Source organism: Drosophila rhopaloa, unplaced genomic scaffold (genome assembly GCF_018152115.1).
Source record: "Drosophila rhopaloa isolate 14029-0021.01 unplaced genomic scaffold, ASM1815211v1 contig_115, whole genome shotgun sequence".
Classification (NCBI taxonomy): domain Eukaryota; kingdom Metazoa; phylum Arthropoda; class Insecta; order Diptera; family Drosophilidae; genus Drosophila; species Drosophila rhopaloa.
The window spans coordinates 17,930,770-17,943,479 of record NW_025334990.1 but is presented as its reverse complement, the minus strand read 5'-3'; the positions used below and the strand labels follow the sequence as shown (position 1 = coordinate 17,943,479).

General features: G+C 41.3%; 3 protein-coding genes across 4 annotated transcripts; 1 reads left to right on the top strand and 2 right to left on the bottom strand.

Annotated features, from left to right (window-relative positions):
* The first annotated feature begins 46 nt into the window (after positions 1–46).
* On the top strand, positions 47–346 carry LOC123037487. Its single transcript, XM_044458433.1, has one exon. The coding sequence runs from the start codon at positions 72–74 to the stop codon at positions 195–197; it is 126 nt and encodes a 41-aa protein (XP_044314368.1). The 5' UTR covers positions 47–71; the 3' UTR covers positions 198–346.
* On the bottom strand, positions 327–1,667 carry LOC108042412 (complement component 1 Q subcomponent-binding protein, mitochondrial). The gene is made up of 3 exons (XM_017120670.1): positions 1,362–1,667; positions 894–1,238; positions 327–834 (listed from the first exon to the last, which is right to left on the bottom strand). Exons 1-3 carry the CDS (start codon positions 1,564–1,566, stop codon positions 593–595), a joined length of 792 nt encoding a protein of 263 aa, XP_016976159.1. The 5' UTR covers positions 1,567–1,667; the 3' UTR covers positions 327–592.
* A 453-nt stretch (positions 1,668–2,120) lies between these two features.
* On the bottom strand, positions 2,121–12,652 carry LOC108042419 (semaphorin-1A). 2 transcript variants are annotated; one of them, XM_017120677.1, is made up of 7 exons: positions 12,552–12,652; positions 7,659–8,174; positions 7,204–7,297; positions 5,194–5,876; positions 4,120–5,130; positions 3,863–4,055; positions 2,121–3,805 (listed from the first exon to the last, which is right to left on the bottom strand). In XM_017120677.1, the coding sequence occupies exons 2-7, from the start codon at positions 7,813–7,815 to the stop codon at positions 3,607–3,609; spliced, it is 2,337 nt and encodes a 778-aa protein (XP_016976166.1). In that variant the 5' UTR covers positions 7,816–8,174; positions 12,552–12,652; the 3' UTR covers positions 2,121–3,606. The 2 variants fall into 2 exon arrangements, with proteins under 2 accessions (XP_016976166.1, XP_016976167.1); XM_017120678.1 differs by lacking the exon at positions 12,552–12,652 and adding an exon at positions 8,420–8,586.
* Positions 12,653–12,710: the final 58 nt, after the last annotated feature.

The following is a 12,710-nucleotide window of genomic DNA, read 5'->3' as shown; positions in this document are numbered from 1 at the left end:
AATCTTACCTATAAAATGATGCACCCATAGACTGAACAGCACAATCCAAAACTGAGTTATTAACCGTCAAGATGAAACTGCTGCCAATACTTGTGGTCCTGGTCCTGGTTGTGTGCGCCGCCTGCAAGAACCACGAGGAGTGGGGAGGACATCGACCAAGTGACTACGATCCCAGACCATATTCAAGGCAGTTCTAAAACACTGGAAAGTTTTCTACTCATTTTTGGGATTTTTCTGAAATGCGATAGACATTTTCTCTGTATTTTTCGTAAACTCAACTAATGAAACCTGATTTCCAAAAGAAATAAAGTTATCAAAATAAAGAATTCCAAATTTAAGTAATGTATTTGATGAACTTCAACTTAATGCAGTTACCGAAATGGTTATACAATTGGCACTTGCTTCAAGCGATCTTTCTGAAACATGTATAAATGTTTGCTGGCCTATAAACTAAGTTATTTAACTGCCACAGCCAAACCAAAAACACAACTGATCAAAACTGTTTTAAGTAGAGAAACTGCGGCAGCGGACAATAGAAACTTAAAAACCTACACAACTTTATGCTTTAAGATTAGGTGAAACGTGCGTTCGTTCACTTGCCACCGGCTGTGAACTTGGAGAGCTTTTCCAGCAGGCCAATGTAAGAAGTGTGCTCGTGGGCGGTGGCCAGATCGGATAGCTTCTCGGCAAACTCCTGGCTAATGCCCTTCTCTTCCAGCAAGTTGATCAGCAAGTCGTACAAATAGCCATCAAGCACGTCGCCAGCAACGGCATAGACCTTGTCGTTCCACTCGCCCTCGAAGATGGCCATTTCATCGATGGAGAAGATGTCGTCTGGAAGAGAAATAAGTGTTATTAGTGGATGGATTTAGGGCTTTACTAGAGAAACTCACTATACTCGCCCTCCTGGGCTTCACCCTGAAGGAAGGTGCAGGTGAAGGAGAGCGTGGAGTTGCCCTTGATGATGTCGACCTCGAACTGGGGCTTGCTCCGCATCTCGCCCAGATCTGGCTTGTCGGCATTCGGATTGATCTCCGGCTCCTCCTCGCTGTCGACCGAGTGGTTCACATTGAAGCTGACCACCACCTTCTCCTTGTCCGTCTGCTTGGTGAGCTCCACATCGGCACCGGTCAGTTTAACGCTGAAACCGTCCAGGGTGCTGGGCACCGACTTGCCCTTCTGCACCTTGCGCTCGGCCACGATCTCCTCGGTGAGGAACTCCACCAGCTCCCGCTCACCTGGATATTAACAGAGGGATTAGTTTTCAGTGTTTTGCTTTCCATTTCGTCAGCCCACGTTTGAGGTTATGTAACCTGCGGCAAGGAGCGCCCATGTAAGACTTTTCTGAGATAACTACTCACACTTGGTGTGCACATTGCAGCCGCACGTGCAGTTGATGCTGGGCTTGTGGAGATTCAGCACGGTTACATGATCAGATCCTCCGGCTGCCACCGGCTTCTTGGTCATGTGCCACAGGCTGCGGGTGAAGTCGCGCTTGCCCAGCGATCCGGCACTGGAGCTGGCCAGGCTGGCAAATCGCATGGAGGCTGTCCTCAGGCTGTTCATCTTGTTATATAACCGTTGGCTGGTCTTTTACTTTAATTAAACAGAAAAATGTGCAACACGCCGACTGCTGTAATGCTTGAGTGACCGTTGTGTCAAAATACGAAAATACGTTGAGCTTTGTCTATCGATTATTTATGGCGGAAAGGGCTGCTATCGATAAAGATTTAAATTCCCCTTTTGGACTTTATAGGAAATCATGTCCTATGGCTTTCTTGTTTATTAAATGGATTAATAATAAATAGAACGTTAACATAGGAATTAACTTTTGTCCTTAGTTCAAAATGATTACTTTTGAAACTATATAATTGTAAACTTATCAATCGGAGATCATATAAAAGTTATACAAAAATAATGAAAATTTTACTAATACATTTGAAGATTATTAAAAAAAAAATATTTTAGGTCTAGGAAAACTTTTTAGTTGTTTTTTTTTATGTTGGTTTTGGTATCGACCTTGTTAAACAATAATTGTAGTGTTTTTTTTTATTTAAACTGATTTACCCAAAACCAAACTATTCTTGTTAACCAGTAAGTCAGTTTTTTGACACTCATGATTATGAAAAATGACGACTTTATTAGATTTTCGAATTTTTTATCGGATGTATACAACAATATACACAGAACAAGACATACACATTAATAAAAAACTAAACACCATTTTGGGTTCTCTGGTTTCGGATCCTCCGAGCGGAAGACCCTTTCTTCACAATATTATCATGCATGCAATCAGACTCTCTCGTCATATATATCATTGTTTTTCAACCAAAAGGCATATCATTTTATCTTTACAAAATTTCAATAAAATCTATCACAATATGAGAATTTTATCTTTATATTAATTTTTTTTTGTAAGATTACAAAATATTTTAAGTGAATCTTTTTTTTGGGTTTTTCGGTTTTCAATACCTTCTTAATTTAAGTTTTAGATATTAATCGTAGACATGCGTATAAAAATATATATTAATTACGATGAAAATTGCATTTTACACGTTTTAAATTTAAAATTGCCATTGTACATTGAATTATGCAACTTCTTTAGTGGGACGGACAACAGCTTAAAAGTAAACATACAAATATAAAAATGCTGATTTTCTTTCATTGCCAAGCTAATTATTTTTCATGAAAAGCTTACAAGTTTAGCGTTAAGGCCTAGATTCGACACGATTTTATACTATTTTTAAGGCTTGCTGTTGTTGCAGATTTATTTCCCTTTTGTTGTGCGTATTTTCACATGATGATGTGGGGGCTGCAGTGTCAGTTCATGTCAAACAGCCTCATAGAAGTTTTGTTCGTTTCTTAGCCTAGTTCGTACTCTTAATTACATTCTATGTTCAATTCCTTATTGAGCTTATGTTAGATACATTTTTACGCTTTTGTTAGCCACAAAGCATAGAGCTTTAAAGTCCATGTAGCATTTTGTTAGTTCTCCACAAACAAACTCATATAGAAAAAGTAATCATTCAGTCTAACAAAATACTTGTAGAATATTCGATTGAATTTCGAGAAATAATTGGGGCTGTGGTTGTGGGATACTCGGCCACGAGCTGATCGGGATCGATTTCGGTATGTATGATATGTGTTTAAATTTGTACAGCTCTAATATTTGCACTTAAAGATTATACATTTAGAGTACACATAAGGGGCGACACCATTCGGGCTGCTTATTAGCCAGGGGCAGGCACTCCAGTTTTGGACAGCAAAGGTCGACGTCAGGGGAATGCGGAATGCTTCAGTAGACCCCGGTTAAGGCAGCCCGCGAACTATGTTGTCAATAAATTTAACTAAATTTTGCCAAACAAACTAAACTTATACAAATTTTACATCAAATTAAATTACAATACATGCTATGTAAAAAAAGATGCAACAGGTTCTGCTCTTCCTACTCTCCAGACCCGTTTCAAACGTATCTGGCTCTGTCGACTACTTCATTCGCAGGATGGGTGGGGGGTTACTATAACTAACAGCAACATAAACAACGAAAATATGTTTTAGAGTATAGAAATTCGACTAATTTTGCAGTTAGCTTCCATTGCAAGCCCACTAGATGTATGTGCGTTTCACTTTCGTCAGCGTTGACGTCTTGCAGGGCAGCTCTTTTTCCAAATGTTCCGTAGAGTTTTTGCACTCGTGACTGCGATCCTTTTCAAGGTCCAGATTGGGTGTTTTCTGTGTGGTGGTGTAGGCATTGGAGCCCATCAAAAGGTTTATATCTTTGCCGGTATTTTGATGTTTGAATGGTCTGTGAGATCGTTAAATTAGTATTTTTAAAAAGAAACATTTTAGAGAAAATACTTACATTGGCTTGCCAAAATGATTGCGGTGACTTTCATCCATTTGTGCCTCCATAAGGCGATTTTTGGAGACGACCCTGATATACCACCCAGCAAAGCCACCCACAAAGAAGGCCATGCAAACGAAAAATATGGGGAGCATGTTGAAACTTGAGGCATGTTTGATTTCATCCACAGTGGCGGTCGATTTTTGGGGATCTGTAAAATAAAACCATAAATTAGAATGGCAAGCTTTAGAAGGCCCAAAAGTAATAACTCTAACCATTCAAATTGGGCATAAGATCGTCAGGATCCAAGGACGTCAGTGTGATCTTGTTTAGGCCAAAGTCCCCGCCACCAGTTGGCTGCTGTTCCAAGCTTGGCTGACTGACCTGCGAGGCACCTACATTGGAGTACAGAAGTTTCTGCTCCTCTGTCGGCGGTGGAGCCATGGTAACAAAAGTAAACGTCTCCGCACCTGCTCCTTCGCGCGGAATGTGGGGACATAGCAAGGCAGCAGCTTTTTTTGTGCTGTTCAAGCTCTGCAGGTATGTTTTGGTTCCAAACTTGTGCTGGCTGGTGGCCAGGTTCTTACACTCGTGCGTCTGTAGATCCCAGGCGCATATGGGGTCCTGGAGACTCAAGCAGCCCAAACAGTCCACAATGTGGGTGCAGTGGTGCAGAGGGACGCTGACCAAGCTACCATCACTAACCACCACCAGCGAGTTCTTTGAGGTGGAGATTACCAGTTCCCTTACGGGCGTTCCCAGTGGCAGCACCTGCATTTCCGATATGACCACCGTCTTTAGGCGATCCACCGTCGAATTCGGATGCGTGGTCAGTATATTGATGAACTTGGTCACCTTGCCATCGTCGGTGCCACTGTAGATTACGTCATAGTGCGCGCCGCTTAGCGACTTAACCTGAGGATGGACTGCAATTGCAGTAAGTCGGTGGTGCAAATTCACCTTGGTCAGCAACGGACGTCCGTGCACTGCAGGCACAGCCTCCTCCATCAATGGATGGTTCTTAATAAAATTGACCCCGATGCTGGGAAGAGTCCTCGAATCCTCTACGCACTGTCCTGGTCGTGGCTTTGGCACCTGCTCCCGCTCCACCGGCAGCCACTGTGACTGCGAGTCCTTTTGCGATTTGAACTCTCCATCAAAGGCGGCTAATATATCGTCCACGTTGAAGGCGCACACTGCCGATCCGGGAATGGCGTTCACAGAGGTGGTAAAGACGGCATAAACCATCGACTTGGATCCGCTCTCCACAATCGGACTAATGGCCTCTGTACGGGGGAAAGTATGAATTTGGGATTAAGATATAAATAAATATTCTTATTTCAACTTACGGATTTCGTCAAAGTAAAAGGGGAAATTGCCGGGCACCGAACAGTTGAGACGGGCCTTCAGGAAAGAGGTCCAGCTCTTGCCGTGGTTGTAGGGTCCGCCTCGGTCGTTCTTGCAAACCCTGGCGACTCGCGAGTAGACGGCCTTGCCGAAGTTCATAAACTCTATGGACAGCTCGCGGAAGAAGAACAGCACGTAACCGTTCCTCTCGATGGCACCCACAAAGTCCGGCTGGTTGAGTTGCTTGAGATCGTACTGTTCGGTGCGCAGGTTCTCCCGATAGATCAGGGGATCTCCTCCCGAAAAGTCCGCCACGGTGGCGCTGTATAACTGCCCGTCGGCGAAGGCGTAGGTGCTGTTGTGGGCGGGGCTGTACGGGCACAGGCCCTGCGCCTCCACATCCCGACTGACTTCGAAGCGCATGACGTGGGCGTGGCCAGCGGAGGCGGCCTCCTCGGATGACATCTCCACCGGCGTGTAATGACGACAGCGCGGCTTATACGAATTGGTCCCGCAGAGCAGCACCTCGCCATTGGGCCGGAGTGCGAAGACGCGCAGGTAGTTGTGGCAGTCCCACTCGTGCTTTCCCTTCAAGGCACACAACTGTGTGTCTGCATCCGTGCTGTGCCACTCCAGACGCGCAATCTCCTTCAGGCCATTCAGGCTCACATTGTATATGACGTTCCTGCAAACCGAAATAGAGAACAATTGAATTAGCAAATGGGGGAATTAATTCGCCGATGGCGTGTGCCTGCCCAGAATGTGGAATGGAAGCCAGCCAAGTTCGGTGACCAAAAATAAACAATTCAAAAGCAGTGAGTTGAGCGCTTCGTGCCAGGAACACACAAATGTTTGACTTAACACTGGCGGACAAAATTATAGTTAAGTATCTTTAAACTTTTAACAAGGTTTTTTTTCAAACACAAATTTTATTGGTATTTAGAAATACTTAATTAATCTTTACTGAAATGATTCTATGAAAATAAGTTATAAAATTATAATACATCTACAGAAAAATTTCAAATCTTTATAAACGCAGTAATGAAAGGCAAATATAAAATTAGAGGCAGTGTGAAGAGAAACGCTGAAGGTAAACATTACGTTTTATAAACAAGTTTTACAATTAATAAACAAAATGGTCTCCATTAGCGCATTGCAAACCCCTTGCTTTATTATTTCTTTATTTTTCATTTGAGCTTTTCAAGACCAAATTTCTATTATTTTGGCCGCAGCTGTTTGTACGCCCCGCCGACAATCATATCCCAAGGTTACATCTGTGCAAATAATTAGAACTTGTATACAATTGTATAATTCTGTGTTTTAAGTGGCTAATTATTGTTGCTGCTAATTTGTTGCTATGTTGTTTATGGCACCACCACGTCTGGGGCGCAGGAAAATATGATATATCGAAAGCTGGTTTGAATTTGTCGGTCCATTTGAGATCGCCGATAGCCGACCATTACTCAGTCACCTAGTTTGATAAATTCTCACATGCAATCTCAGTGTATGCGATCGGTGGGTAATTATTAAAATAAATGTATATTCATAGGACCTTATCGAAAAATGTATGCATTTTATTTAAGAATATATTTGCCTGCCCATATATGTCGGCCAGCCATTAGGGCAACGTGATAAAATGCAGTGCAGTCCGATTCACTGGCGTTACTCATTGGGTATATCAATTATATGGATGAAGCAAGTGGTACTGATTCCAGACCTCGGGATCTGGTCAATGCCAAATCACATATACTTCCCGGAAAGTGAATGAGAAATTCTAGATTTGCACTTGCTATAATGAAAAGCGTATATTAAACCAAACAACCAATAAGTCAGGAGAGTAATGCCAATGACGCGTTAATTATTCCGAGAATCGAACGCTGGGTTATTGAGTTTTTATAAATATTTAAACGTGTTCGGGCCAAGTTTATTTGCGAACAGGTAGCCGAAGCGGGAACTTTTTATTGTTTGCCCAAAATCAAAGGTGATTGTAAATATAAAAGAAATTTACTCACTTGGCACCAACGAGAACAAATTCATCGTTGTGGTCCAAAATCTTAAAATAGTCCGTTGAGTTGCCAATAAAATGGGCCAAGACTTTATCTGGTTCTGCAAAGAAAGAAACAAAATGTTACATTTTTGTGATTGGAAAGGTTCTCGAACTGCTGGTTATATAACTTATGCTACTACTCGTGTTTAAAGATTTCTCGCAATTTCATTGTAGTCTCAACCATAATTTCTGTTTAACTTGCTTCAGAGGAAATGCTAATTTGCTGCTGGCATTGCGAAAATTCCGCCTGATAAGCAGCTTGGAAAATCAGAGCTTCCACAGCTTAGCTCTTGTCATTGATAAACCAGCAACAATAAGAGCAGAAAGCAGCGAAACAGAGGCAAAAACCAAACAAATGACACAAATAAACAAATACTTGGATTGGAGAAGAAGGGGTTTTTAGGAGGGATTGGTACATACTCGTTTGCAAATCGGGTCGCACGTCGGGCATCCAACCTGCCACGATCGATAGTCCGGCAAAGGTGATCAGCAGGCTTATAGATATCGCACTCAAGCCGTTTCTATGAGACCCAGTAATTAGCATCGCCGCCGATGAAGGTCTGCTCTTTGGGCTCATTTTGCCGTGTCGTAGTTGGGGAACTAGTACTCCTCCGAGTTCTGATGATTCAGCAGAGCGCGGGGCTCGGATCTTGGGCTGCTTTTTGCTGGTGGTGCCAATGGGGCTGGCTGGCTGACTGGCCTCTGCCTCTACGACTGGTTTTAATCACTGACGCCTCGCATTCTGATGTCCGATGTCTGCCATTGTCGCCGATAGTTGTGCTGATTACTGGTGTTATTGTCGCTGCTGCTGCTTCAGCATCTGGCTATAAGTATTCGAGTGTCAGCGACAACGACACAATAATTTACACCCAGCTAAACAACTTGTTGGTTTTATTTTAATGCAATTAGCAGGCGGCAAAAAGGAAAACGCAAAACCTGCAATTGAATATGGTTGGAAAAGTGTGTTAGCAATTATTAGAATTTTTTAGTGAACCGCGGCGACTGGTATATCATTTCTTGACCGCATATAATCAGCAAACTTTTGACTAATCGCGGTAAAAAATATGTAAGTTCACAAAAAAGCACGTATAAAGAAATCATGTATTTGAAACGCATAAAAATTTGTTTATGACCGCTATCAATTTGTTTTTTTCCCTTTGTCTCACATCTGCTTTTATTACCGAATCAGATAATTAAATCCACTTATATAACGGCTACTTGTGAATTCTGCACACTTTCTTTTCGCCAGTTTCTTTCCGGCTTAGTTGTGTTTTCGGGTGTTTATTGTTTTGAATTTCGTTTGAGTTAAGGCAGCGGACCGCGAACCGAACGTGGGCTAGACTCAATGAGCACTGAACACCGAAATGAGCATGAAATGCGAAAAGCAAACAACGTAAAACAACCGCCCACGCTTTGAGAGCAACTGCCGAGCGGTTTGAACAGCACTCACTTACTACTACTATTGTCTCTCTCCCTCTTTCAATATCCCTCTCTGTCAGGCTGTTTTTGTTACAGCAAAACCTCCCTAGTTAGAACAATCTATTACTCGTCAAAAACTGAGGGGGAAAAGTGTTTATCGTCGTATCTTCATGGACACTTAACTTCTCCAAGTCGAGCATTAAACTCCACTGAATTTTGAACCTCCCTTACTTGAGTTTAAAGGCCTTATGATTTTTGGATTGTAAATGTATATTTGGGTAAAACTTCAAGTAATTCTCTTTTGAGAAAGACATGGGTTTTTTTCCAATTATCATATATGAATAAAACCAGTGGGTAAATTTTATGTTGCATGTATGAACGTAAGCCCTTATCGAAACAATGATGCATTTCTTTAAAAAATTATTCTTCTGCCCATTATATAAAATATGCTTTTTGTTCTTGGATATATTCATTACGAAAATATTTATAAGAGATAATCGTAAACATGCCCATTACTCAGGATCTATTTTGCAACCATATAATGGAAATGAGCAAAAAAAATTTTAATTGCCCCAATGACAGAATTGATCAGCAATCTTTTTTCATTCCCATTTCTACAGATTGCACTAAACCTTTAGTTGCTGTAATGCAAACATTCTTTAATTGTAATATTGTTTGTGACTAATTAACATCTTAAAAAGAAAAACCTAATCTCTTTCTACACAATTAAAATGCTGAGAAAAACTCTTTATCTACAAATCTTCCAATTATTTGATTAGCTTTCACAACAAGTCTTGTGGGACTTATGTTGTAAAATAAGATAGTTCGCTGGTAGAAAGGCCTGACTGTATTTACCCAATCCAATCCAATATTTCGAGTCCTGGCTGACATGACATGTTTTTCAAGCATGACTCATGCCGACAGCCTGGTTTTCCTGCCTTTGTTGGAAATCACGTGCGGTATTTTCCGCCAATTTCCCTCTTAATCAGCGTTGAGCTACGATTTTCAGGACGTGCCGCTGACTGTCTATAACCGACTTTTTTTCGTCTTTCCCCGCGGCGAACACCGGACATACGAGTATAGGTGTGTTTTCCTCATTCGCACACACACGTAATTTCCATGCGGGTTTTCAGGTTTTCGGTTGGTTTTTTCTCAAGACGAACACTCGAATGTTATAGTTTCTCACGCACCCAAAAAGTCGGTGGGTTACACATGGACAACTTTTACCTACTGACGGATCGCATCGGCTGGGATCTCCGATAAATTGCTTTATTGGCCAATTGAAGGTCGGTGGCAACAACTTGTTGTGTTTCGCTCAATGAATTCGGATGATTCGTGGTGGTGGGTATCGTATCGCATCGCTTTTCGTCTTTCATTTTCCTAAGCGGAGGTTTTTTCACGGCTCAGCCGACAGAGTTTTAAGTCACAGGTCAAGTGACCTGTGGCCCATCTCTTGGCCGCTTTAATGCCCTTAAATTATGGGGGTTGGCCTCAAGAACACGTATGAGAAATACCATAAAAGTGCATAATAAATATTGTAAATTACATTTGAATACCCTCTTGAGCGGCACAATTTATCACTCAGTTTGCGGCTTAGTGAGCACAGAAATCAGCGAATGGTACTGACCGCTAAATTGGGTACTACTTTTAGCCCGAGAAACCTCTTACAGAAATAATCAGTCATCTCGGTATAAAGACAGCTAATTAACACCTTTTCTAAGTGCCCTAAATCTAACTGGGTTCTCTTTGGTTAGAAAGGTTTTAAAGGTGGAGAAATTAACTTTACAGAAAACAAGATTTTAATGTAATGAGAATTTTGTAGGGAATAATTCTAAAGAATACTATGAAAGAAGTTCTACGCACTATGCAAATAATTGATATTTCCTCTCTTTTGCAACATTTTTTTGTTTTCATGGCTGAGGGTATTTAATCTTCGATGTGGCCATAATAAAACCGGCGTTTTCGTAAGTTTTCATTTTTTTTAGTGGCGTTCTCATATTTCACAAGCCACACACTCGGGTTCAATGCCAGGAAGTCCGTTCCGCTTCTGGCAGCCCATAAAAATACAGATACAATTATGCCAGCCCAAAAAACTGACCGTCTGGCGTTAAATTAATGAGCTCAAATTCGAGATCAAGTTACGAATGTGTGCCACTATTTTCGGAATAGTTGGGTGGTACCCATCCACCTTCCAGCTGATAAGCATGGGTTTGCAGAGTTGTGAGATAACAGCCTCATCAAGATAAGGGTGAAAAGTATGTCACGTTTGACACTTGTTGCCGTTCCCTTTCTACCTAATCTTTTTTGGACCTGCGTGTGGGAAGCCCGACAAGAACGTGTTAAATCGAGATACGTTGTTTTCGGGTGAAAGAATAAAGAACAAAAAGCTGGTAGTGTTTTTTACAATAGAAGTGATCAATACAAAATTGATTTTAGTGTGTAGTTATTAGATATGCACCGCTTACAATCAACCGCCCACAGTAGCAAACTTATAGAGAACATAGGAACCGAATCGTGAATATTGGTCATTTACTTAAAAATACGATTCAAGATTTTGGAAATATTAACATAGAAACATGAATAGATTTCCTGTTGAAGTTCCAGGGAAGAAAATGTACTTATTTAAATAGACAATTACGCTTTTTATTTTTTAGTAAAACTTAAGGAAGCTGTACTGTATAACCCGTTTGGGTCCGTGGGCGTTTTCATTAAGTCCAACCAAGTGGCAACAGGTGGATTGGAGTGGCGTGGAGTGGATGTTGCCTTTTGGAGCCCGACTGGCTGCCAGATTTAATGGGGCTTGGACTCTGCTCTGATGTAATGACAATATTCATATTTTTTTATGAACAACAATCAATTCTGACGGCTGTTTTCTTTTGTTTTACCGCTTATCGGCGACGTCGGGCGGTTCATTGCTCTGTTCTGTTTTTCTTGTTTTCCACTTATCAAAATGCAGAACAGACATGGTCTATAGCATGGAATTATCACCGGACTTCCGATGTTTGGTGAATCATGTAGATGGACCAGTTTACTATATTTAGATGATTCAGCTGAATCTTTTAAAGAGGCGTTATTATGGCGCGACCAGTTTTTCAGTTTTTCATTCACAAAACACAAAGCACAAATGTGGGAGTTGTTTACTGGGGTTAATTTAGACAGCTTGCACTGTAAGGGTTAAGTGGGACGCGTTCCACTTTCAGGCCACTTGAATTGGAAAACGCACTTTGGAAATTGGGATCACGCGCTGGAAAATGTTCGTATGTAAATCCAACTTCTATTTGGCTTTACCGTTACAGCTCAGTGGTAAATTGATTAGGCTGCTAATCGATTGGATTCTTTTTCTTTTTTGGTTGTGGCATCAAACCCGTTTTTTTACTGTTGGCAACCGCCTCGCGAATGAAAAACAAGTCCGATATATTCACCTGTAGCTACGCGTCACTTCTAAGCTGGCTAACTCTTTTGCCTCAGCTTCTTTTTCTTTACCACTTATTATCCGCTTCTTTTTCGACTCGTTTACTTTACTCTACCACTTTGGCTGCTGTTTACACCACTCACACACTCGCACGCGATGATTTATTTTCTTGTATTACTTGTTTCTTATGTTGGTTTGTATCCACATATATGTATGTTGTTGTTGCTGCTGCATGCGCATAAATTAAAGAGTGCTGGAGCGAGAGGGAAGTAACACACGTCTGTACACAATGAAAACCTGTTTGTTGCTTTTTTATGCTTCCAGTGCGTCTCTTTGGGTGTGTTGTTGTTGCCTGGAGGCGAGAGACGCTATGTGGGGGTTGCCTTTTTAAAAACGTTGTTTTAGGCACTTTAACATTTCACTATTTCTATTTAGTTTTTGGATTCGTTCACAGTTTAGTTTCAAACAACTTCTCAACTCACCAAAATTCATAAAAACATTTAAATAAACGATCAAATTAAGCGAAAAACACGGAACACGAAAAAAGTGTACACAACTTTACTGATCGGCCATTTTAGAAGTAGAGCTGGGTAAAACACTCACGATGGTTTCGATACTATCGTTAAGTTCGACGACTATCG

Coding starts and splice junctions, on each gene's coding strand:
- LOC108042412 (XM_017120670.1), bottom strand. CDS start 1,566: ATGAACAGCCTGAGGACAGCCTCCATGCGATTTGCCAGCCTGGCCAGC. Junction 1,239..1,361: donor CTGCAATGTGCACACCAAGT/GTGAGTAGTTAT, acceptor GTTAATATCCAG/GTGAGCGGGAGCTGGTGGAG. Junction 835..893: donor AGCCCAGGAGGGCGAGTATA/GTGAGTTTCTCT, acceptor TTTCTCTTCCAG/ACGACATCTTCTCCATCGAT.
- LOC123037487 (XM_044458433.1), top strand. CDS start 72: ATGAAACTGCTGCCAATACTTGTGGTCCTGGTCCTGGTTGTGTGCGCC.
- LOC108042419 (XM_017120677.1), bottom strand. CDS start 7,815: ATGAGCCCAAAGAGCAGACCTTCATCGGCGGCGATGCTAATTACTGGG. Junction 4,056..4,119: donor TCTTATGCCCAATTTGAATG/GTTAGAGTTATT, acceptor TTTATTTTACAG/ATCCCCAAAAATCGACCGCC. Junction 3,806..3,862: donor AATCATTTTGGCAAGCCAAT/GTAAGTATTTTC, acceptor ACGATCTCACAG/ACCATTCAAACATCAAAATA.